The sequence below is a fragment of the Carlito syrichta genome, unplaced genomic scaffold (assembly GCF_000164805.1).
Source record: "Carlito syrichta isolate Samal-C Ts95f unplaced genomic scaffold, Tarsius_syrichta-2.0.1 Scaffold304682, whole genome shotgun sequence".
Classification (NCBI taxonomy): Eukaryota; Metazoa; Chordata; class Mammalia; order Primates; family Tarsiidae; genus Carlito; species Carlito syrichta.
This window is the reverse complement of record NW_007248778.1, coordinates 270,250-297,211: the sequence shown is the minus strand read 5'-3', so window position 1 is coordinate 297,211 and position 26,962 is coordinate 270,250. Positions and strand designations below refer to the sequence as shown.

At 39.5% G+C, this 26,962-nt stretch overlaps 1 protein-coding gene across 2 annotated transcripts; it reads left to right on the top strand.

The window, feature by feature from the left end:
* Positions 1 to 7: 7 nt before the first annotated feature.
* Positions 8 to 22,899, top strand: AMACR (alpha-methylacyl-CoA racemase). Of its 2 annotated transcripts, XM_008060634.2 has the most exons (5): positions 8 to 279; positions 2,177 to 2,320; positions 3,601 to 3,761; positions 9,569 to 9,755; positions 22,144 to 22,899. In XM_008060634.2, the coding sequence occupies exons 1-5, from the start codon at positions 33 to 35 to the stop codon at positions 22,551 to 22,553; spliced, it is 1,149 nt and encodes a 382-aa protein (XP_008058825.1). In that variant the 5' UTR covers positions 8 to 32; the 3' UTR covers positions 22,554 to 22,899. The 2 variants fall into 2 exon arrangements, with proteins under 2 accessions (XP_008058825.1, XP_008058826.1); XM_008060635.1 differs by lacking the exon at positions 3,601 to 3,761.
* The last annotated feature ends 4,063 nt before the right edge of the window (positions 22,900 to 26,962 follow it).

The window sequence follows — 26,962 nt, the reverse complement described above, 5'->3', positions numbered from 1 at the left end:
AGGCTTCTCATTCAGCGGGGCTGGGGTGCACTATGGCGCTGCGGGGCATCTGGGTTTTGGAACTGGCCGGCCTGGCCCCAGGCCCCTTTTGCGGCATGATCTTGGCGGACTTCGGGGCGCGGGTGGTGCGCGTAGACCGGCCCGGCTCCAGCGGCGACGTGAGCCACTTGTCGCGGGGCAAGCGCTCCCTGGTGCTGGACCTGAAGCGGCCGGAGGGAGTGGCCGTGCTGCGGCGCATGTGCACGCGGGCGGACGTGGTGCTGGAGCCCTTCCGCTGTGGTGAGCCCCGGCCTGACGCGGGTTCGCGCGCGGGGGGGTCGGGGGGGAAGTTCCGGCCAGAGGACGGGGCCTGGCCGTTTGATTGAGGCTGCGCTCGCCTCACCTTTGACCAGTTGCCACATGAGCCCTTGCCCACCTATCCTTTCTAGATCTTTCTGTCTCATTTGATGTTGTAGTGAACATTCCTCCGTTTAGACGATCTTCCAGAATTTGGGTTCGGAGATACTACGGTTGCCCTATTTCTCCTCTAGCCTCTCTCCCAAGTTCCTTTTTTTTTTCTTTCTAATAACCTTTCTATAGTTGCCTTTCTTAATTATTTAAGGGTCTTGAACCCTGTGAGAGAATCCAATGAAAGCCGTAGATTCTCTCTCCTGGAAAACTCCGTATAGGTGCCTAGTCTTTTAGCTACCATTTGGGGGGGATGTACCTTCCCAGACCATCCACAGATCAAGGCTGATGCTCCCTTCCTTAAATGCTGGTACTTTCGAGTTTCAGCATCAGCTCATTTCACTTACTTTGTACTCTGCTCCCTGGAGCCACCGTATCCATTCCGGTCATTTTCTCCTTTTGCAGACAGATAATGTCGAAATCTATATCTGTGCCCTCTTTTTCAGAGCCGCAGACTGCTGGCAGACACAGATCCTGGACATCTCTGACTGGCTGTCTCCCAGGCAACTTCTACAAATCCCAAATCAAGTCATTCCTCTTTCCTTCTAAAATGGCATCTCTTCTTTCTGTATTATTTATCTCAGTGAGTGGAACCAATATCCCCCAGTTGCCTGAATCAGAAACCTGTGCTTCATTCTGGACTCCAATCTTTCACCCCACCCAATTTCAGTAATCCTTAATCCAGTCATTCTTCCTTCTTACCAGTCTTGGGATTCTTTTTCTCCATACCTGCTGCAACTGTCTTGACACTGGTGTGCAGCCTTTTAAAAATTGGTGTTTTTAAAATCCATTCTCAGACAGCTGCCAGTTAATTTTGCTTAAGTACAAATCCAAAGCATTGCCTGGTCTATAGCAGGAAGTCAGTGAATGTCTGGTAAACGGGACACCAGACATTTAAATGTGTTAGTGTAACTCTCACAGCTATAGTTCAAGGTTGTAACAGTAATAATTTAATAATGTGATAATGCCTCATTTGAGGATGAGGGAGGCTCAGCATGGTTAACTAATTTGTCCAAGATCTTGTAATTAGGAGAAAGGTAAGACTGGGAATATGTGGTCTTCAGGTGAGGGGTTGTGGCTGATACCTCTGTATGTAGATGATTAGAAATCTTTTGTGATTTATGATAACCTAAAGAAGATGAAGACAATGAGTTTATTATATAAACACTTAGTTTCAGGAGACATCAGCTGCTAGTTACCTGGGGTTTGTGCAATACTTGTTGATAGCTTCAGGGTGCAATTGTAGCTAACCTTTCCTTCCATGGACTTGTACTGAGTCTTTTTCTTGAAGGTACTGATTGATATTAGGGACCTGTGGAAACAGATCGGGGGAGAATCCTGCAGGAGGAGCTTCTGAGCTAATAGGGAAGATGGGTGTATGCCTATATAACCACAGTATGAGATATGTGGTGGTAGGCACTACTGTGGGCAGAAAGGAAAATGGGCTGCCTAAAGGGTGAGACCCTACTGTGGGATTGAGTAGGCTTGGATATGTCTAGAGGGAAATAGGAAAATGCTGGGAGAATTAACATCCAGGACAGAAGAGCCACACATTCCACAAATGATAGTGTCACTCTTTGGGTCTTTAACTGCTGAAAACATGCTATTAGCCCATGACAGATGCGGTTATTATTACTTGCAAGAGTGATAGTTTACGTTGGTCTGAGAGAAGGGATTATCACCATGCTCAATTCATGCTCTCTTAAGAAGACTGTTACTTTTCCCTTAGGTGTCATGGAGAAACTCCAGCTCGGTCCAGAGATTCTGCAGCAGGAGAATCCGAGGCTTATCTATGCCAGGTTGAGTGGATTTGGCCATTCTGGCAGCTTCTCCAAGTTAGCTGGCCATGATATCAACTATTTGGCTTTGTCAGGTATGTTGAAAACAAAATAATAATTTCTCTACACCTTTTATGTGTTCCCAGTGAAGATCTATGTGTACATTGATTAAAAATAATCTTTAATACCAACTGATCTATCACAGAAACAAAGAACTGAGTATCACGTATCCTCACTCAAGTGGACCTTGAACAATTATCATAATACTATAAGAAAAGGATTGTCAGTAGTGGGAAATTGCCGAGGGTGGTGGGGGCAGGATTGACAGTAAAGGGATTTTGCTGGGGAATGGAGGGCACACCTCATCAACAAGGGTACCTACATAATGAACATTTGTATACTTAACCCTGAATTGTACCCCACATCTTTAAATTGAAAAAAATAAAAATAATAATCTTTAAAAGTGAAGATTTAAGTATCTATGAGAATCGGGAGAACATGGTTGTTTAAAATGGGTTGTTTTGGGTTTTAGGACAATCATACATAACCTTCTCTCTCCCACCTCACCCCTTAGCACATCTGAGGAGTAGTAAATTCTCACTGGCAACATTTGTTTCTACATTTGTGGAGCCAGTTCTTAGATTAGCCCCTGCTAGGAGCTAGGCTGCTCTATAGTTTGAAAATGTTGACATAATTTAATTCTAACAGCTACCGAATCTTGCCCCTCCCTACTCCGACCACATTGAGAATCATTGCCTGAGTCATTGTATCAAACTTCTATGGAAGAGGCCCATGGTTTTCAGGTCCTAATATCACTTTATTAGAGTTTTTGCCTGTGAGAACATGTCTTAGAATGGCCTGATTCTAGAATTCTAAAAACTTGTGCTATTGACAAAAGGAAGTCTCACATTTTCTATGAGCACACATTTAAAGGGTGAGGAAAGAAGTAGGTGTAGAATTGGCTTTTTATATCTATTTTAAAATTGAATTTCTTTTCTTTTTCTTGTGTATCAGCATTTTCTTGCATTTCTTTCTCATAAGAATGACAGTGCATATAGTGTTTTAAAACTGTAAAATGAATTGATAATAATTTTTTTCCCCAAAACTCCGTGAGTAAAAACTTAGCAATAAAATTTTGAAAATGTTCATTGGGATAAAGTTTTAGAGAGGAGAAACAACAAAACAAAGAGCTTGTCTTGAGGGAAACCTGTTTATAAAGTTGCTAAATAGACTCAGATTTGCAAAAGCATTGTGTACTAGTTTTCACTTATATCATTGACTAGAAAGATCAGTTATTCCTCTAAGATACTTATATATTTATTTTTAAAAGATATTAATTGTAAAAGAGACATTGAATTTGTTTTTAATGATGTAGGTGTTCTATCAAAAATTGGCAGAAGTGGTGAGAATCCATATGCCCCGCTGAATCTCCTGGCTGACTTTGGTGGTGGTGGCCTCACATGTGCCTTGGGCATTATGCTGGCACTCTTTGAACGTACACGCTCTGGCAAGGGTCAGGTCATTGATGCAAATATGGTGAGTAATAATTGGGGAAAATTATAAGCCTACTTGTTCCCAAGTACAGTATATGGCTGCTCCAGTCCCCTTTTAAATAATATGAGATAATGAGACCAAGGGTATCCTTTTCTTTAACCTCATACACTTTATATATGTCAGTTTTGATCATCTGTTTGTGGAGTCAATTCTCAAAACTTTTCCTGACTCACCTGATTCCTATGTTGTATTTCAACAATTTTTTCCACATTACCTCTTGTGCTTAGAATAAGGTTTTCAAGCAATCTTCATGTAAAACTGAGCTCAAGAATTCTGCTTCAACAGGTAGAGAGACTCTCAAGGATGCTAAAGTAAAATGGACCTTCCTGCTGCATTTTGTGGGTGATGCTCCACTTTCATAATGCTTCTGTTTGTTCACTGTCATCCACTGAGTGTTTGCCTCATGCTCTGCTGAGCACTGTGCCTGTGTGATTTCTTCTTATTCTCAGAACAGCTTCATTTGGAATACACTGTTGTTTTAAAGAGGAGGAAACTGAAACATAGACACTTGCTCAGGGTCTCACTGCTAGTTGGTAAGAGAACCCAATCCAACACCATGACATGTTGCATTTTCACAGACATTTGGAGGTGGGATGGAGAATGGGTTTGAAGAAGATGACTGGAGGCAGAGAGACCAGTGACTGGGTTATTGCTAAAGAGATTGGGAAAGTTTTAAAACAGTTAATGGTAGGGCCTGTTTGCTTTTAAAGGATATTTGAGATGTAAAATTACTGATGCTAATGAACTGGCAGAGAGGGAAGTGGGAGGAGTCAAGGTTGGCTCCCATATTCCTTGCTTGGCTGACCTGGTGGGTGACACTGCTGGCACCCTAGGGCTAGACAGCTGAAGGAGAAGGCAGTGTGGCACAATGGTCAGCAGCACAGACTCTGACAGCTGACTGCCTCCATCCCAGCTCTGCCATTTACTAGCTCTGCCGTCTTGGGGTAAGTTACTTAACCTCTCTGTACCTCAGTTTCCTTTGTAAAATGAAGATAATAATGGCATCTGACTCAGAGTTTTGTTAGATAGTTAAATGAGTTCATCCGTTGTTCAGTGTGTAAACAGTGCCCAGCATATAGCAGGCATCTTATGAGTCTGTCTTTGTGATTATTTTTACTAGAAGAAAAGGAATTCAGTTTTGATCATTTCAGTTTTGAAGTGCCTTTCAGATATCCAGGTGTGATACTTGAGGCTAGGGACTGGAAACAGATTTTCGAGTAATTTGGAAGTGATTTGGGAGCTCCGTGAGACTATATGATTCACTGGTGAAAGGGACAGAACACCTGTATCTATGGAGCGTGTGGGTAGAGAAGAGAAGCAAGGACTGAGGTTCTCCTTGGTTCCTCAGTAGAGAAACAGAAGCGAGTGTTGTCATGGAAACAAAGAAAAAGGGAATGATTGGAGAGTCAAATGTGTGTGGTCACCCCAAGATCTGAAGACTGAGAATATCAATTGGATTGGTTCCTTGGTGACCTTTGCACAATCCATTTCCTACCAGAATTTCCTTGTCTCAGAAGCCTTGACTTGTGCTTCCGTCCCGTCCTCAAGGATGACTGACACCCAGCCCTATACTGAGTATAAGCCTCATGATGCTGTCATCAGGACACATCTCACGCTGTTCTTTGTGACCCCTCTGAACTGTATTTCAGCAAGAGTGGAGCGTGGTTTATCTTTTGTGTCCAGTTAGGATAACTGGGGAATGTGGGGTCCATTTTGCTGTATTTGCCCTGATCTGGGAGCGTGCACCTGACCTGGGGACACTGAGAATTGGCCCACAGGATGCCAAACAACATGACAAAAACAGTGTTGTTAAATTAAGTCTAGCCTAAAGTCGCCTCCTTACCTGTTTTAAGTTCTGCCTAAAGGTTTCTCTGTACATAATGAATTGTAACCACCTACTCTTGTGACAAGCAGCCCTGTCTCAGGCAATCACAGCAGCCATACTTCAGCCACTCACAGGCAGCCATGTTCAAATAAGCGAACGTCCAACCATAGCCAATCCATTTGTTTCTGTACCTCACCTCTGTTTTGAGTCTGTCACTTTCCTTTTTCTGTCTGTACATCCTTGCTGGCCATGGGATAGGACTAGAGTCAACCTGAACCTAGTCTATTTCTGTGGGCTACCCAATTTGCAAGTAATTCTTTGCTTAATTATACTCTGTTAAATTTAACTCGGTGGCTCAGCCTATAATCCCGCGCCTTTGAGAGGCTGAGGTGAGTGGATTGCCTAAGTCCGCGGGTTCGAGACCCGCCTGGGCAGTTGAGACCTCATCTCTACAATAAATCAAAAAGTCAGCCGGGCGTGGTAGCGCATGCCTATAATTCTGGCTACTTGGAAGGCTGAGGCGGAAGGATCGCCGGAGCCCAGCAGGTTGAGGCTGCGGTGGCCGAGAGCGGCCACTGCACTCCAGTCTGGGCGACAGAGTGAGACTCCAACTCAAAAAAAAAAAAAAAATTTTTAACTTGTCTGAAGTTTTTATTTTAACAGTATCAAAGGTTGGTGGGGAATTGAGGCTACAGTTTTCCTGTGTCAAGGGGCTCTGGCCTGTGGTGAAATTCCTGGCATATGGGTGACGGGAAAGAGAAGCTATGTGTCTGGGCAGTCACCACCAGGTCTGAGAGACAGAGATGGCTCCTGCCGTGTCTTTGATGCTAGGGATTAGATCCCTGTTTTTATCCCATGTGGGCCAAACTGGCCCTGTAACTCTGTTGGTATATCTGCTTTTTAACAGCCTCATGATGACATCCAGATAGAAAAGAGATTAAAGTATTTTATTAGCATACATCTATTTAATATTACATAGTAAATATATATTATGCTGTCAGGCCAATTAAGCTGCTCTGATAAATACAAGCACTTGAAGTTAGGTATGATCATTTTCAGTATTCAGTTTATTGCTGCATTTTGTTTTGGACCCCATATAAGGAAAATCGTGAGTCATGGAAGTTAGCTAGAAATAACTGTAGTTTTTAAGTAGCTTGTTTAAAATTTCAGATAGCATTTCATTTATGATGAAATAGAACAGAAATGTTTTGTTTCAAGATTAGCTCACTATAGTATCTAAAAACTTCTCTTTGGCCTAATGTGAAAGTCAGATAAGCAGTATTCAGAACTCCCTGTCAAAACTATCTCCAGCACTGTATGACAACCCAGATTGCTTTGAGTTCATTTGTTATTGCCCTGTTGACTATTAACCTTTAACAGAGGCAAGGTCTGAGCAGAAAACAGGTGCTTGTTTGTAGTAAATACTAACTTGAGTTTGTATGAGCAAGCCCAAATTAAGAGGAGAAAAGATCCATGAAGAACAAAAGTTTTCCTCAATAGTGTTTCAAATGCAAGACAAAATTTATGCAAAATTGGAAGGAGAGGCTTTATTTTAAGGTGTAGTAACTAATAATGAGTTGAGGCGCTGATGTGTCAGAATTTGGTATAGGACACATATAAATATATGCTTAGCATAAACATAAAATATAGTTAAAATAGTGTACTTATATACATATATTTACAAGGTTTGACAATTAGGTTTGTGAACCATCCTAGAAAAATGCTGAATATCACTATGGTCACCTTCGAAGTACTTCCCTTGGGAAGCTATGCACCAATGCCAGTGCCTAGTCCACCTGTCCAAGCAGTTTTAGAACTCTTTTTCTGGATTGGCCATCAAAGTTTTCATCTTTATTTGTTGAGGTCTGACAATTGAGTTCTTGAACTTGCCACCATGTGCTTATGTTGGCAGCACTGTAGAAATAACTATATTGGAACATCTTCCCTACTCACCTGATCTGGCCCCCAATTACTTTTGCCTTTACATGAAGATAAAGGAAATATTGAAAGGAAGACATTTTGATTACATTCAGGACATCAAGCTAATACGGCAACAGCTCTAATGGCCATTCTAGAAAAAGAGTTCGAAATTGCTTTGATGGGTAGACTAGGTGCTGGCTCTTGGATAGCTTCCCAAGGGGAGTACTTTGAAGGTGACCGTAGTGATATTCAGCATTGAACCATGTAGCACTTTTTCTGGGATGAGTTCGCAAACTTAATTGTTGGACCTTGTATGTGTGTGTATCATATATATGTGTGTGTGTGTATGTGCATAAATGTAGAACTCCCTAAGGTCTGTGCAACCCAGCCTCAAAAAAAGCACTGCCATAGACAACTTATATGAACTCGACTATTTGGTGCTGACAAATGTCACAGCCATAAATTCAGGTATGCATAAGATTCCCAGTGAAAAAGGAAAATTGGGTGTATTCCAAGACATATCTTGTGGTTGTTTCACAGGCAGTAACTGTGAGAAATTCCATGCAGGCAGTTGGAATGAGGCCCTTTCTATTGGTAACCTCTGAGACAAGGATGCTTTGATGGCCTTCTCCCTGGGGAAGACTCATTAGGATCAGGAAAGCCATAAATGTCAGGAAGTCAATATTTTTAGATAGACCAGTACACCTAGGCTTTGAGTTTGACCTTTGTGATAATCACACTTAATTATGTGAGTCTACTCCTGTTACTTCAGGACTCAGTGGGAAGGTGATATTCCCAAGCTAGTTTGTTTGGACTCAGAGAACCCATTATAACCACCACCCATATTTTTAAAAAATATAACTTTCAAGTGATTATTAAAAATAAAATATATTTAAATAAGATACTCAAATATCATTTGCTTAGGATTAAAGTCAAGTTATAATAAGCTGAATTTTACTGTAAAGTGGTTTATATTTAAACTATGATATGATTAATGTGTTTATAGGTATTGAGATCAGAAAGATTTAAAAAAATCCTTTTGTTTTTTTTTTTTTTTAAGTTGGAGTCTCTCTCTGTTGCCTAGGCTGGAGTGCAATGGCATGCTCCCGGCCACTGCAGCCTTGACCTTCTGGGCTCAGGTGATTCGTTCACCTCAGCCTTCCAAGTAGCCAGAACTATAGGTACGCACTACCATGCCTGGCTAATTTTTTATTTATTGTAGAGATGAGGTCTGACCAAGTTGCCCGGGCTGGTCTTGAACCTGCAGGCTCAGACAATGCACTTGCCTTGGCCTCCCAAAGTGCTGGGACTACAGGCTGAGCCACTGAGCCCGGCCAAAAATCTTTTTGCTTTATTTTTATCTTTTTATCCTGGCAACTCTTAACATATATAAAAGTAGAGAAACTGGTACAGTGAACCTTTATGTATCTTCATCTGCCTTCAAAAATTGTCAACATTTTATCATATTATTATTATCATTATTTTTTGAGTTGGAGTCTCACTCAGTAGCCCAGACTGGAGTACAGTGGCCGCTCCCGGCCACCGCAGCCTCAACCTGCTGGGCTCCGGCGATCCTTCCGCCTCAGCCTTCCGAGTAGCCAGAATTACAGGCGCACACTACCACACCCGGCTAATTTTTTTTTTTTTTTATTTATTGTAGAGATGAGGTCTCGCCTGCCCAGGTGGGTCTCAAACCCGTGGGCTCAGGCAATCCACTCACCTCAGCCTCCCAAAGGCATAGGATTACAGGCTGAGCCACCGAGCCCGGCTTATCATATTATTTGAAAGGGAGAAGCAAAGTAATTCCTTCTATGTCTTACAGTATTTTCTGAACTGAATAGTGCAGCCAACTGTTATCCTACCATAAATCCACTCTAACTCACTTTCTAGAAATACCAAAGGTATTTCTTGGTATAATTAGATATAATCTTCATTCTAAAATAAGCATTTTATACAGATATTTATAAAAACCTAAATAGGAGGAGTTAATCATGCTTTTCTACTGGAATTATCCAGATGAATATTCTATTCTGCTTCTTCAAAGGTGGAAGGAACAGCATATCTAAGTTCTTTTCTGTGGAAAAGCCAAAAATTGAATCTGTGGGAAGGAGCTCGAGGACAGAACCTGTTGGATGGTGGAGCACCTTTCTACACAACTTACAAGACAGCGGATGGGGAGTTCATGGCTGTTGGAGCACTAGAACCCCAGTTCTATTCACAGCTTATCAGAGGTAAAACCTTTACTTGCTTCCCCCAAACCCCCTTACTGTGGATGCTCTTTAGCCTCTATTTTGGGGCCTTTGGAAATCCATGATGTATTTTATTATATACCTACTTTCTAATTAACCTAATTAATTATAGCCATTAGTATATCGTGAGGTGTGTTCCCTATCTTTTAAATTGACAGGTAATTTCACTAGTCTATAAAATAGCCGAGTGTTTTGAAAAATAATGATTCCCTTTGTGGGATGTTCTGTTGATAATCTCTGAGCATTTACATTTCATGTCTTGTAGTGTTAGATGTTTATCTTGCCCGTGTGTTCTGAAATCTTACTCATTTTTAGAAATGATCTGCTGCTTTTACCAGCCAGTTTCTGTTCTTTGATAGAAGTCTCTAATGGTACTTTAATTTCAGCCATCACCAGAGCATGGAGAGTTTTTGGCAAATGAAATTCTGTTGGAATGTGTTATCAGCATGCCTTTGCAGTTTACCTTTCTTGCAGAGTCTTGCCTTCTTGGCAACTTGCCACAGGTTAGCAGGAAAATATGGAATATCATCTTCCCTAATTAAGTAATTGAGCAGGAGTTATTTTGTTCCTAAGAAATGTTTGAATTTAAAGTTCACTGTAAATAATGTAGACCCTAAGGAGTTTTAGAATATACTCTGAAGTGGTGTGAAAAGCTCATCACAGTGCATTCATCTTTCTAGTTAAAGTTTAGCATTTCATTGTTATGTCTGGGAGCTTTTGAGATGCAATATACTAAGTAAAGTTATTTGCATATAGCTGGAATGATTGTTTTTGCAAGTGTCTGAAGCATTGTACAAGCAAACATATTAACTTCACCAACTCAAAATGAAAGAACTATAGTAGAACAGAGTGGTTTATCTAGATCATATAGGGCAGGGATCCCCAACCTTTTTGGCATCAGGGATCAGGGACTGGTTTCATGGAAGACAATTTTTCCATGGACCGGTGTCGGTGACCAGCACTGACCAAGGGTAGGTTAGGACCCGCACCAGAGAATCTGGACGGCGAGAAGAGACTACTCGGAGGCAGTTCTTCTGGGAACAGTCTGATCAGGACTAAAGCCAAATTTTATTTGGACTCCTTCCAACTCATATACCATTTTCTATACCCTCCAGCAGTGTGATAATCACTTACTGGGGGCGTACAAGTTCTGTGCTTTACAAACTATACATCACAAGACCACCACGAGATCTGCAATTTCCAAGCAAACAATTTGAATTCCATGATGCCTGCCGTGCTTACATTAAGGTCACAGGTGCACAACTTCAATACAAATCGTTCAAAGTGTTTTCCATAGTGTTCAATGAATCATTCATATTATACTCTTTGTTCTATACCCTGATTAATACAAAAAATTTTCTAAGTTAACTCTAGGTTCAATCCAAGTTCACTGACTCCCAATATTTTTAACGATTAATATTATCAACTTAACACTATACTATAATCTATAAGTTTAGTTAAATGACTTAACTGTCAGTTATACTATTAACCTATTATGATTTAACGTAATGCCTTATAACTCAGTTAAAACTTATTCTTAAACTACCAAATTTTACTATAATTCATATGAGTTTCATATGTCTAAACTTTAATTTTTATATGATCTAGTGATTGGACTTTAATACTATGCTATATCTTATTAAGCTAATACCTTATCGTTAATTCTTTCATAAATCGTATAGTAATTATTATATTTGAATAATGTAGCAAAAGGAAACAAAACAGCAAGCATAAATTTAGGCAACTATGAGTGTATATGTATATATTTTATCCTAACAAGTCTACTCTAAAAATCAAATAGTAGCTGTCACACTCTTGAACAAGGAAATGCATGGCTGCCAAGATGGCGGCCATGGGCTGAAGCAGACAGAGTTTCGGTAATTAACGAAACAAAAGAAAATGTTCTGCCTGGCTAGGGGCAGGGCGACAAAACTATCATGGTAATTTAGTTTCTAATCTTAGCCCTAGGGGAAACAGCTTTCCAAAGCTGACTAACCAGTCTACCAGGAGATAGAAGTTTAAAAATATCTAGAAAGAAGTAAAACTTAGAAAGAAAAAGAGAAATAATTCTGCTATGCACTTTCCATCAGGTGTATTGAGATTTACTTATAAGTTTTACTGCCATGTATGCACACTGGTCACTAATCACATGCCAATATTATAGGTATAACTGATATCCTATGTCAGAGGCGATCTTCCAGATGGGCCTTTACAGGCCTCAGCCATGTAGCTATAGATGTTGGCTCCCAACAGACCGGAGGTGGGGGGGAAGGTTTCGGGATAATTCAACACGTTACATTTATTGTGCACATTTATTTCTATTTTTATTACATTGTAATAGTTAATGAAATAATTATACAGCTCACCATAATGCAGAATCAGTGGAAGCTCTGAGCTTATTTTTCTGCAACTAGACGGTCTTATATGGGGGTGATGGGAGACTGTGACACCCAAATTGTGCTGCTTTTGTCCAGTCTACTCCTTAATCTCGTTTTGGTTACTGTCACTGGAAACACCCTGCTTCACAAAGATGGGATGTTGGAAATAGAAGCAAGGCTTTACAGTGCTTTTGTGGCAATCTCAGGATATTCCACCTTGACTCTAATCCCGAACATATGGAGATTTGAAGTTCTCTTAAACGTACTTTTAAGGTCACTGTCATTTGAGATCTCAAGCAGTTGATCTTCTTCTAGCACAAAGTCAGTTCACCTGGCTTTTTCACAAATGAGTCACAGGTCCATTTCTTCCCAATTTGGGGTTTTTTTGTGGTTGGGAAGTATGCTCATACTTTTTTGAAAGCTGAGATAGATGATCATGCACTAGCTGGAAGAAAGAAGACCCTGGCTTAGTCTCTTTCAAAATCTCTGCTAATGTTTGAAACGTGTCAAAAATCGCAATGTTTGCCTGTTGCCCTCATAATTCCGGTTTGGCTTTGAATGTAGCCACTTTATCTGCTGACTGGAACTTTTTGTTCTTCTCTGAAGTGACAGATTGAGTTCACAGAGCAGGTTGAGTATGTCACACAAGTAAGCAAGTTTTGTGACCCATTTTGTGTTACTGAAATGTGCTGCCAGTGGTGACTTTTTTTTCAAAGAAATCTCTGGAGTGGCTCTCAACTCAAAAACTCTGGCCAGTGATCTATCTTTAGAGAACCATCTCACTTCTGTGTATAAGAGTAGACATGCGTGCTCTGTGTCCATCTCCTCACAGAGCTGCGCAGACGGATGTGAGTTAAGGATATGTGCTTTAATGTGGTTGATGATTTTAATCGCAGCCTACAAAATGTTAAGTTCAGGTGACATTTTTCAGCTAGCCAACATTTCTCTATGGATGATACAGTATGTAGACTCACATTCAAAAGCGACCTGAGTAGTGAAACCAGAAAGCTGTCCAGTCATGGCAGCCACTCCATTCGTGCATATACCAACACAAAACAACCAACTCAGTTGTTGTGTATAATCATTCAAAGACTCAAATAGTTCTACAATTATGGTATTGGTTGGCAAAAATATGTACATAACATATCCTCATACATTTCCTCCTGAAAAATGTGTCGCACAAAAACAAGCATTGTTGCCTTATTGTCAACACGGTGACTCATCAATCTTATCTAACAATTGTGCCTCAATATCCTCTGCTATTTCATTAATTCATCTAGTTATGGTGCTAGCTGAAAGAGGAACATGTGCCATCTTTTGAACTAGAGCCTCTCCTAAAAGTTCACAACAAATGTCCTTAGCAGCAGACAGGATCAACTCTTCATCAATAATAAAGGGCTTCTTAGCTTTAGCAATGCTGTTAGCTACTAAGAATAATGTTCTCAGTGCAGACACATATGATGAAGTGATGGCCTTCAGTAATTGCTTCTGATCTTCATAGTCACTTTTTTTTCCTTTTGAACTACAGAGGGTTGTCTTTTAATGCAGGGTGCTTGGCATATGGCAAAGCAATTTTGAAGATTTCATGGCTTTGGTGGATAGCTGGTCACCACATATTGTACAATATGAGCTTGGAGAATGTGAATCAACTATAGCAATGAACCTGTAATTTAAGTAGGACTCTTGGTATTTTCTTTTAAATGCAGCTTTATTTTTGCTGGCAGTCTTAGAGTCTTCTGCTGTCTCATCATTGGGTCTTTCCCTTTTTTCAAAGAAGCTCTTCAATGATGTTTGTTTTTTTATTCATTTTGGCTAGGATTATCTTGTGAGCTTACCAAAACTGTGACTGAGACAAGTGCACAGTGCGGGAAAGAGGCATGGATGGAAATGGTAAATAAAATAATGGGCGGGCCATGCATGGACTAAAATTAGTGTTGGATTCTGACTTAAAGCTGCTGCCAGATGCAACTGTACAATTGAAGTACATCAACTCACCTGCTACTCACTGATAGGGTTTTGATGAGTCTGTAAGCTATTGATTTATTATGGTCTCTGTGCAGTCAAACCTCACTGCTAACGTTAATCAGCTCCACCCCAGATGCATTAGATTCTCATAAGGAGCACACAACGTAGATCCCTCACATGCATGGTTCACAATAGGGTTCTTGCATCTTTGAGAATCTAATGCCACCACTGATCTGACAGGAAGTGGAGCTCATGCAGTAATACATGCGATGGGAAGCAGCTTTAAATACAGATGAAACTCCACTTGCTGGCCCGCCATTCACCTCCTGCTATGCAACCCAGTTCTAACAGGCCGTGGACCAGTACTGGTCTATGGCCCAGGAATTGGAGACCCCTGATATAGGGTACCTCTCTGATCAGAAATTAAAGCGAAGACTAGAGATTTAATTCAAAATTCCGAACAGAAAAATGCTATATGTAGGATCAAGTGGTGGGAGCAACCTGCCTTGGGTGCAGAGCTCTGGAAAGCAGCAGGGCATAGCACAGTGTTATTTGCACCTTACAAAAACTTTGCATATTTGTGCATTCTCTATAGAGAATTTAAATATCACAATATAATTGACTAAGTTTCAGTTAGCTTTTTATTATCACTATTTACAGGCATTTCTAAATGACAGTGGGAAAATATGTGTCTCAAAAAATTATTTTTGATCTGAGTTCTAAACAATTGCTGCAGGTACTGTTGAGTTCTAATAACATATATATAAGCTTTATTAGCACCTTTTTATTATCCTTTAGTAGACTTTGCATAGAAGATCATTCAGAAAACTCCCAGTTATATAATCTCATCCCAGTGTTTTCTTCTGAAAGTTTTATAAATTTGTAGTTTATAATGTTCAGTATTTGGTCCATTTTGAATTAATTTTTACATATGGAGTGAGGCAGGGGTTCAATTTTATTCTTTTGCATAGGGCTATCTAGTTTAACAATCTGTTGAAAGACTATTTTTTCCCCACTGAATGGTCTTGACATCCTTGTTAAAGACTATAAGGGTTTAATTTTGGACTTTTAGTTCTGTTGTGGCTAGTACTACATTGTCTTGATTACTGTAGTTTTGTGATAAATTTGAAATTGGCAAATGTGAACCCTCCAACTTTTTTTTTTTTCAAAATTGTCTTGGCTATTTAGGGTCTCCTTGCATCCATATGAAGTTTTGAATCAATTTGCCAGTTTCTGCACAAAAGCCAACTGGGATTGATAGAGGTTGTGTTGAATCTGTACATAAATCTTGGAAGGAGCTGGGCTCGGTGGCTCAGCCTGTAATCCCGCGCCTTTGGGAGGCTGAGGTGAGTGGATTACCTCAGCCCGCAGGTTTGAGACCCACCTGGGCAGCAAGACCTCATCTCTACAATAAATAAAAAAATCAGCTGGGCATGGTAGTGCATGCCTGTAGTTCCGGCTACTTGGAAGGCTGAGGTGGAAGGATTGCCGGAGCCCAGCAGGTCGAGGCTGCGGTGGCCGGGAGCTGCCACTGCACTCCAGTCTGGACGACAGAGCAAGACTCCAACTCAAAAAAAAAAACATTTTTTTTTGTTTTGTTTTGTAGTTTTCAGTGTACAAGTGCTGCACTTCTTTCATGAAACTTATTCTGAAGAATATTACTATCAACAATGGAAAAATTTTCAGACTGTTCATTACTAGTGTGTAGAAATACAATTGATTTTTGTATAGTGATCCCATATCCTGCAACCTTTCTGAGCTTGTTTATTAATTCTGTGTGTAGATTTTTGAGTTTATCTTACCTGAGTTTCTTGGGTGTGCAGATTTACGTTTTTCATCAAACTTGGCAATTTTTCAGACATTATTTCTTTAAAGATTCATTCTGTCCTTTCTTTCCTCTCCTTTTTAGACTCCCTTAATATGTATGTTGGTATGCTTAATGGTGTCTCATATATCTCTGAGGCTATGTTCATTTTTCTTTGTTCTCTTTTCTTTTGCTTTCTCATACTAGATAATCTCAGTTGACGTCTCTTCAAATTCACTGACTCTTTCTCCTGTTTCTCCTGCTGTTGAGCTATTTCTAGTGAATTTTTTGTCATTGTACTTTTCAACTCCAGAATTTGTTTATTTTTTTAAACATAATTTTTATCTCTTTGTTGATATTTTCTATGAGACATCATTCTCATCCTTTCTTTTAGTTGTTTAGATATGATTTCCATCAGTGTTTTGAACGTAACTTAAAATAGCTGATTTAAAGTCTTTGACTAGTAAGTTCAATATCTGGCTTTCTCAGGAATAGTATCTACTGATTGCTTTTATTCCTGTATGTGAACCACACTTTCCTGCTTCTCTCCATGTCTCAGATTTTTTTGTTGAAACCGGGCATTTAAAATAATTTAATGTGGCAGCTCTAGAAATCAGGTCTCCCCTTCCCTCCGTGAGACTCCTTGATCCTGGATTTGTTATTGTTGCTATTTGTTTGATTTCTTTCTTAGACTAAATCTGTATTATTTGGCAGTGCAGCCATAGAAGTCAGCTCAGTTAGCTTAGTGGTCAGCTAATGATTGAACAGAAATGTCATTAAATACCTTGAACCAGTAAAGCTCCCATGCTTTTCTGAGGTACTCTGTGCTTTAACTTTTTGCTTGTGAAGAGCCTCAAGGTCAGCCATGGGTGAGAGAGATCTCTTCCAGGTGCCTTCTTAGATCTCTCCCAGGCATGTGCATATCCCTGCACATGTGAATGTACATGGCCTTCTCAGGAATTCTCAATAAAGTCTCAGGAATATGTTGGTGCTTTTCAAGGCCCCCCTATGGATATCCTTTTAAGTTTTTTGGTCAGCTTCTCGTTAGTCCTCAAAAGTAACACCACCTAGTTCATTGCAGTGTTAAAATATTGGCACTGATTTTTGTTTGTTTGCAAATGTTTTAGGGCTAAAGCAAAGTTAACAAAGAGATCAAATAAAGACAAGTCCTGAGAATGGAGCCTTTCAGGGAGCTGCCAAACAGGTGAAATAATGGCAATTCCCAGTAGATGGAGTTTTTGGGGAGCTCTAAACTCATTTTATCCCCTCTAGCGACTGTTATTCTGCTGATTTTCACAGTACCATAATTGAGAGGCAGTTGGTTTTTACTGCTACCACAGTGCTAGGGAGAGAGGAATGAAATTAGTATAAGTTATAATACCACAAAGCTCATTGGTCTTACTGAGAGTTAGCTGTTTTTCTTGAATAAATGCTGCTTGGATTGTTGCAAGCTTTTAGTTAATTTTCAGAATTATGAAAAAATCGATTCAGACCATTTTTGCTGGTGCACTTGTTGCTTCCATGCTGGTTTTTGAAGGTTCTTATTCTTTCGTACCAGAAGTTAACTCCCCTCCTTCGTATATTTGTTATTTTAAAACACATAGTAGGGGGGTGGGGGGATTGGGTGGTACATTCCAAGACCTCCAGTGTCGGGGATGCCTGATTGTTGTCAGTGGGAATGGTCTCTGTTCATGTCTCCAACCCGGCTGGAGCTGGTCTCTGGCATTAACCTCCTTTCTACCTTCAAAGTTCTCTAAGGATTCTTAGCTGACTTGTGCTATAAAGACTTAAGCACATGAAATTCCCTTTCACTTAATCTACACAGTCTGTGCCAAAATGCCCCAGCATTTTCTTTCTTTTGTAATATTTATTTATAAAAATAGTACTTATACTAATCACATATACATTACTTCTCTCTTAGGTCCTAGTGGGCATGCCCCACATCTCTAATGATTTTTTTTTTTTTTTGAGTTGGAGTCTCACTCTGTCACCCAGACTGGAGTGCAGTGGCCACTCCTGGCCACCGCAGCCTCGACCTGCTGGGCTCCAGCAATCCTTCCGCCTCAGCCTTCCAAGTAGCTGGAACTACAGGTGCACGCTACCACGCCCAGCTAATTTTTTGATCTATTGTGGAGATGAGGTCTCGCCAAGTTGCCCAGGCAGATCTCGAACTGGCGAACTCAGTCAATCCACTCACCTCAGCCTTCCAAAGCATGGGATTACAGGCTGAGCCACCAAGCCGGGCTTCTAATGATTTTTTGAGGTAGTATGAATTACATAACTCATTTATCCCCCCTTATAGTTTAGATCTTCAGTGTCTGAATGTAAATATGCAAACTCTTTGTAAGATGCAAACTCCACTCTACTGTGTTGCTATTTTTTAGGCCAAAAAAAAAAAAAAAAAAAAAAATCTGAGAACACTGAGAATGTTGTGTCATTTTGAGTAGCAAGATTCTTATAGTCCAATCAGATAAGCAACAGGTAATTTTTAGAAGTTGTTTTTAAATTTCAAAATATTACCTTATAAAATGCAAAATTACAAGTATTGGTGAGGGTATAGAGAAACAAAAACCTTGTGTATTACTGGTAAGAATATAAAGTGGTGTGGTCACTGTGAAAAGCAATATGGCAGTTCCTCAAAAAATTAAACAGAATTACCATATGATTCACCAATTCCACTTCTAAGTATATAACCAAAAGAATTGAAGTAGTGACTATAACACATATTTGTACATCTGTGTTCATAGTGGCATTATCTGCATTAGCTAAAAGGTGGAAGCAACCCACCCAAGTGTCTACCAGCAGATGAATGGATCAACAAAATGTGGTATATACATAAAACGGAATATTATTCATCCTTAAAAGGAAGAAAATTCGGACACATAATGTAGATGAATCTTAAAGACATTGTGCTAAATGAAATGAGTCAGTCACAAAAGGACATATATTATATGATTCCACTTATGTAAGATACCTAAAGTAGTCAAATTCATGGAGATAAAAGGTAAGATGGTGGTTGCCAGGGGGTGGAGGGAGGGAGAAATGGGAATTAGTTGTTTAATGGGTGCAGAAATTGTTTGAAAAGATAAAAACTTCTGGAGTTGGGTGGTAGAAATGAATGGTAGTGATGGTTGCAAAACAATATGAATATGTTTTATACCGTAGTACTATACACTGAGAAATGACTAAAACAGTAAATGTTAGGTATATTTTACCACAATTTTAAAAAATGAAATAAAAAATTAAAAATAATATATTTTGTTAGAAAAAATTTAGGCAATACAGGTTTTGAAAAGTAGAAGTAAAACTTTTCCTTTGTCCTTCTACTTTGGGATAGCTATAAATTATAAACTTATTTTACTTTTTATAATTTATAAATTACATATGCAGTGACATAAGTTTATAATTTATAGCTATACTTTTTTATACCACAGTATAACAAAGACACTTTTCCATGTTTGTTCAAAAGCTCTTCACCCTGACCCTTTTTATGTGGTAGCCATGTCATAATTCATGATCTATCTGTACTGAAATTTATTTAGCCATTTCCCCATGCAAGTTCATTTTCATTTTTTCCAGTTTTCATTATAAACAATTATGTTTACAGTTGCCATTCTTGTCATATTACATGCTTACAGCATGGATTTTCTACTGCATATTTTGAACTTAGTATTGTGTTATAAAGCAGTAAAGTTTGTGACATGTAATTTAAACAATAAGCATTTTGTGTAATTATATGTGTGTATATATGTACGTGTATGTGTGTGTATGTATGTGTGTGTGTTTAAGGTGGCATTTTGGAAATTAAAACATGCTTTCCCAATTTTAAATGGTGGCTGAGTCCCCAGGCCAGTTCCTGAAAGTCTGTTTGATATAAAATGTCAGAAATTCAATACTGACTGTACAATAAAAATTAGCCACGGTCTATAGTTGTATTTCTCTGGGCCACTGGATTCCGAGTTTCATACTGGAGTGTCAGGAGCACAGCAAACAGCCCACTGTAAACCACTGGTGGTTAATCCTGTGGCCTTGATCAGGCTCATGGGCAGGATGGGAGAGTGTGGGCTGAGAAGGGATGGCAGGCCATGCAAGAGCTGGGTGGCAGAGTTAGGGCTGGAGCTGGGACTTTTGATTTCAGGTATTTTTCCAGCATGCAAACCGTGACCTGTGTCATCTCAAGTATAACGTTTGTTAGAAAACATATTGGCTCCAGCTTTATTTAGTGTTATGGTTCTTATCACATCCTGATTTTAAAAACTGTTTAGAAAGCATGCACAGGTGTTTTTGACAGTAACTTTGATCTGAATCACTACTTTTGGCTAGCTGCTCATTTTATGTGCCTTTCAGTCACCGAGTTTGGGGCACTCAGGAAGGGGAAGGTCAAGTGAAAGACATCCTTAAAAACATTTATTTGTAGATTATAGTGATAACCTGAAACTATGGCTTCATCTCTGTGCTGGTATTTGAATGGGACTGGTGGCTGTGGAGGACAATTTATTCATATATCCTACAGGTGGCTATTCACAAAAGTCCATAACTATGTTAATTCTCCTTATTTTTTTTTTTTAAATTGTTTTTATTAAAGTTACATTTCAAGTTTATAAGAATATAAAATACTAATCTCATCTCTTGTCTAGGATATTTCTATGAAGGAAAAAAAACTCAGAAAATCCACTCTTACTTTATAATCCTATGTATTTCCTTTTTATTTTTTTCCTTTCTAGCTATTTATTTTCTTTTTCTTTTTCAAAAAATTTATTTATTATAAAGATGTGGGGTACAATTAAGGATTAGGTATATATAACCAATCATGCAGGTACCCTTGTTGATGAGGTATACCCCTCCCTCCGAAAGCGATTGGCAGTAGTGGAAAACTGTCAGGGGAGGGAGGGGGGTGGGACTGGTAGTGGAGGGAAACTGCTAGTTCTCCTTATTTCTTCGTATCCCTCAACACCTTAAGAAAATGTTGTAGTACTCATGATTTCTTACCTCTGTAGTGACTTTGCCATATTCACAGCAGCTTACAATTAGCCATTGATCTTCAACATGCTAGAGAAGGAAAGAATGATAAAAGTGGGGATTACTTGGTTAACTTGGCTAAACTTACACACAGTATTATGTATAAGGAAAAGGACCTTTCATTATCATTTGACACATAACCATCCACATTTTAAAACTCTCTTGGATGAGGGAAGAAAAGTGACATTTATACCACATACCCTTATAAAGTGGCCCTTGGGGTGGAATTTAATCAGCCCTGGAGTTTGGGTGTATGCAGGGGTAGGCTCACCAGTCAGTAAAGGAAACACAGAGGTGTCATAAGCTCAAGAAGCCATCTTTTCTGTTAAATCCCCAGGTGGCTGCTTTCATGTCCTCTGCACTGTGATGTTGGGCTTTCAAGGCCTTTCATGCCTGAGAAGAAAGTCTGAGTGCCCCACTCTTGATTGTCTGGCTGATAAAACTTTCTGTCATGTTTACTATAGGAACAGTTTGTGTGAGTCTTTGACTACCCTCCAAGTCCTCTGTTTCTAGTACAAAGCCCTTTTCAAGATCTTTTATTTTATCTTTAAAATATGTATGTATGTATTTAGAGACAGGATCCTACTGTGTCTCCCAGGCTAGCGTGCAGTGGCGAGATGATAGCTCACTGCAACCTTGAACCCTGGGCTCAAGCGATCCTCTTGCACCACTGCTCCCAGCCATTCCAGCTCTTTTATATTATCAATATAAAGAGAAATGGGTATTATTTATAAAATTGTAATCCAGAATTGAATAATTTGTCTTCAGGCTTCTTCCTTGAAAACTGCGATAGCCATGTGTAAAATTGTTTAAATTTTACTTTTTATGAGGCTTGGGTGCATTATACAGAATATGGGGTTGTTTAAATGCAATATGACAGATAATAACATCCCGAGGAAATTTCTTTTCAATATCTACTCAGAGGAACAAAATCAATTTCTGGAAACTAGAACATTAAAAACAGACTACTTTTGATGAAAGGTAAGTAAAATCTAGGCAGTGACAAGTCTGACTACTTCTTCCCTCTATAGCCTTTAGCTTTAACTTCAAAATGACTTTGAATTTTTTTCTCCTGACTCATTTGAGAAGCCCTTACAGAACATTTTATTTCACACAGTATGGTGGGCGCAACATTGATTGTTATTGATTATAATCACTCTACCCAAAGCATAATAATTTAAGAAATTGTTTTTTTTTTCCTCAGGACTTGGACTAAAGTCTGATGAACTTCCTGATCAGATGAACAAGGCTGACTGGCCAGAAATGAAGAAGAAGTTTGCAGATGCATTTGCAAAGAAGACGAAGGCAGAGTGGTGTAAAATCTTTGACAGCGTAGATGCTTGTGTGACTCCGGTTCTAACTTTGCAAGAGGTTGACCGTCATTGTCATAACAAAGAACGGGGCTCATTTATTACTGATGAGGAGCAGGGTGTAAGTCCCCGCCCTGCACCTCTGCTGTCGAACACTCCGGCCACCCCTTCTTCCAAAAGAGATCCTTTTATAGGAGAACACACTGAGGAGATACTTAAAGAATTTGGATTCAACCAGAAAGAGATTGATCAGCTTAAGTCAGATAAAATAATTGAAAGCAATAAACTAACAGCTCAACTTTAACTTCCAGGCCCACAGCTCAAGTGAATTTGAATATTGCATTTATGGTGTAGAATAATACATAAAATTGTATGCATTGAAACATGGAAGAGCAGTGTTGTGGTGATCCAACTATTCTAATCAAGAGACAATTAAAGACCTTGATTACACAGTATTACTGAATTCTGAAAATGGTTATCATCAGGGCTTTTGATTTAGGAATATTTTGTGTACTTATACTAAATTGTGGTAGTTTTTCTGCTTTCCAATTGATGTAATTTATTTGTTGATATTAAGATACTAATATATTTTAAATAAATTAGTATAACATGTTTTTATTAAATAAAGCATTCTTTTTCCCTCAAATATACTTGTGCTTATAAATTTTTGAAATGCTTTCAAGAAATAGAACTTTATAATTCATTGAAATATTTTTGACTCTTGTTTATCACAATGGGTGTCCTTATATAGAGAAATCTGATCATTCTAATTTGACAAGGAAGTCACAGTCAATGTCTCTGAATTCCTTAGCAGATGTTCTGGAGGTTCCCTACAGGTAACTCTCACCCCTTCTTTCACTGCTCTACTGGGTACTTGGGTCCTCTGTGTGGGTGCCTGTTAGCCTCACCTGACTATACCTGACTGATAATACTTTTGCTTATTAAGCCCAATCTTTCCGCACTACCCAACCCACCAACACACTAGAATGGAAACCTTATGAGGGATTTTGTACATTTCTTAGTGGATTGTGCCATCATCCATTTGAAAGTCCTCTGTTACCAGCCTCTTGCTTCCATTCCCATCATGTCTCCCTCAGCCCCCGTAGGGCCTGCAGGGAGTCCTTTTCTGACCTCTGTCCAAAATAGCTGCTCCTTTGTCACTCGCTATCCCCTCACCCTGTCTTATTTGCCTTCATATCACTTATCACTACTGGTATTATATTTGCTTATTAAACCTAGTCTTCGCCCATGAACACACACTAGAATGGAGGCCTTATGAGAGATTTTGACCATTTCATTCATTGCTAAATCGCCAGTTTCTGGAATAGTGCCAGACCCATAGGGGAAATTTAGTAAGTCTTTATGAAATGAATAAATCTTGATAGTGAAGTGCTGTCAGTTCCATCTTAACTTCTCTCGAATCCATCCCCTCTGTCCTACCTCCATCTCCACTGCAGTTTCTCTTTAGGTCCTTTCTCTCTTCCCTTGACTCCAGCCTGGTTACCCTTTCTTTCTAGTATCACTGCCTTTGTTTTTTTCCCTCACCATGTTACTCTACTGGTATTCTTTTTGGCACCATACTGATCTTTTCAGTTCTGGGAAATTCTTCAAATTTTTCAATGGGACTCTTTTTATTTAAAAACAAAACAAAACAAAACAATAGAATATAAACTCTCACAGAACATATCAACCCTTTTAAGAATAAGAATTTTACCTAGCTGTTCTGCCCCATCCCTACTCTCTTTTCCCTAGCATGTTATATTGGACTACCTGAAGTTCCTAAATATGCTGTGGCCTCTCTGTTGCTTTCATTCCTTTCCATATACTGCATCATTTTCCAGGACTACAACCCCTCTTTTGCTCTAGCTTGTTGATCTAGCAAACTCAGGTTTGGCTCAAACACAGCCTTCTTTGTGATACTTTCTGTACTTCTCAACCCCCAGGTAGTTTTGAACAGTGGTGATGAAATGTAGGATGACTCTCACTTTATGATGGTGATATCTAAGACAATGCCTGGTGAAGTGCCTGACTGCCCTAGGTGCTCAGGATTGTTAGCTCCTATTCTTAAGGTCCTTGATGTTCCCATCACACTTTGTACATATCTCCAAGGATAATCACTGCTTTTATTATAGTATACAAGACTCTTGACTAAGCCAGAAGTTCCTAGAGTAGGAAAAAGAATCATCTAGAGCAAATAAAGGAATCACATGGAGATACTTATACACACAGATTTGGGCCCCACCCTCTGAGATTCTGTTGCAGTGGCTCTGAAGTGGGACCCGTGGATTAGTATTTCTTCCAAGCTTCTAGATGATTTTAATGATTCTGGTTTAATGACTGCAATTTGAGTAGCACTGTTCTAATGGTTGTGAACCAAATCTTTTTACCTTGGTTATTGTTATGATAGATGCTCAAAAAAAATACCTGTTGAGTAGATCAGTGAGAGAAAGGATAAAAGCAAGTTGGCAAAAATCTATAAACGGGCTAGCTTAGAATACCGATTTCTGTAATTAATTGGCTTTGCACAAAATGTTCAGATGAACAATTGGTTTTGGTAGGTGGCGAAATGTTCAATAATGAATATATAAGCAAGGTTAGTAGCTTAGTTAATGACCCTACTGAGATAGAAAAACAGGAATTAAGCAGGAAAGCTGACCTCAAGGGTCTTAAGCAAGCAGCTGCATGCCATTTCCCTTAACCGCAATCTCTGCTTCTGTAAACATGCTTTACTGCATCTCATATGGAAATGTCCATAAAGCTATCTACTTCAGTGCTTGTTGTGGAAGTCATCATTCCCAGTTCTAAATTTAAAATTGTAAACCCACAAATGGCAAACCCATGTATGTTGTAACCACAAAAAGCTCTATAAAAGCAGTTTGAAACTGACGGTCAGGGCTCAGGTTTTGGGAGGCTACTCTGCCTGGGATTTCTGGAATAAACACCTTCAATTCTCCTCTTGGTCTCCAGTGCCTGTTCTGAGTGCCTTCATTCCTGTTCCTAGTGAGTTGCTGCAGTTGCTGTAACAATACTTCCCTTCTTCTGATGAGTCTAAGAAAACCCTGTGCAGAAAATGTTACTCTTCCTCTTTTTTCAGTCATCTTTTGAGACATTGTAGATTTAGAAATAGACCAGGGGGCGAGTAAGGAGAAAATAAGAAGCTTTAAGGAGAGAGGAAGAGGAGCCTTGGCAATTGAAGATGACACATTGAAAGAGGAATTATATTTCTTTTTTTCTTCAATTAATTTATATATGTTAAAAATGTGGGGTACAATTCAGGAATAGGTACATAAGTGATCATCGTACAGGTGAAGTTTGGGCCTCCCATTTGTCCTCATTTGCCTGGTTTGGGACCAGGTACCCTTATTGAAGTTTTGTGCCCTGGAATTATATTCTTGAAGACATAGTTTGGTATACATTTATTTAACTCTTTTGATCATAAAACAAGTCACATGAAACAGGGTGACTGGTTGCATCTGGGCCTCTTGTCTCTGTATTCATGTTTCTTTTCTCTAAACACATTTTGGGCTTCAGCAACAATTACATTGCACTTTATATTTGCAAAATATTTTCACCTATATGAAATCTGGTTGCCTTCAACTGCAAGTAACTATGTCTGAAACAATAAGGAAATATTTTGTATCATAACCTAGAGTTCAGAGGGATGAAAATACTGTTAAAACATGGATTTCTTGTTTCTGAGTTTTAGGGTTACCTGTATCCCGTTACTTGGGCCCTGTTTCACTGTAATTCTCTGGGCTGCCAAGTTCATAACCTCCATATGTTCACTTCATATTCAGGCTGATGACAAGCTATGGATCTTATACCCAAACACAGCATTCAGAAGAAGAGAAATATCTCAGGAGTCCTCAGCATGCCTCATCTTGTGTCTCCTTGCCTTGGATTGAGTTAAGTCAAAGCCATTCCAATATCAGTAGTTGGCAGAGAAGGTAGGATCATCATCCTTGGATGAAGCCATCCTGTTCCCAGAGATGCCCTAGACTCAGCTTCCCAAAGTGCATGGGCATGCAAGGAATGGGGGGGAGGTGTTCAATAACCTAATTAAGGTTGTGTAAGGATGGAAGGTGTGGATGTTGGGTGGGCAGCTAGTAAAAACCATTATATATAGTGTCTCTATTGCTCTTCAACTATCAATCATAAGGGGAAAGTAGGTCAGTTTTCTTTGTTTTACAGACGAGGAAACAGAGACTTAGAATATCCTTGAGCTTCTTAGTTCATGTCTTCCTTGGTGTCTCAGTAATATTTTCATGGTGCTCTCAGCCAAAAGAAATACCTAAACATTCAATTTATAAATAAGTAGTTCCAAAAACATTAAGTATTTATGTCCTAACAACTTATTAGCTATTTGAAAAATGTAATACACATAAATCAAAAGAAAACATCGCCAGGCTCGGTGGCTCAGTCTGTAATCCCGCACCTTTGGGAGGCTGAGGTGAGTGGATTGCCTGAGCCCGCGGGTTCGAGACTCGCCTGGGCATCGAGACCTCATCTCTACAATAAATCAAAAAATCAGCCAGGCATGGTAGCGCATGCCTGTAATTCCGACTACTTGGAAGGCTGAGGCGGAAGGATCGCTGGAGCCCAGCAGGTCGAGGCTGCGGTGGCTGGCAGCGGCCACTGCACTCCAGTCTGGGCGATGGAGTGAGACTCCAACTCAAAAAAAAAAAAAAAAAAAAAAAAAAGAAAACATCATAT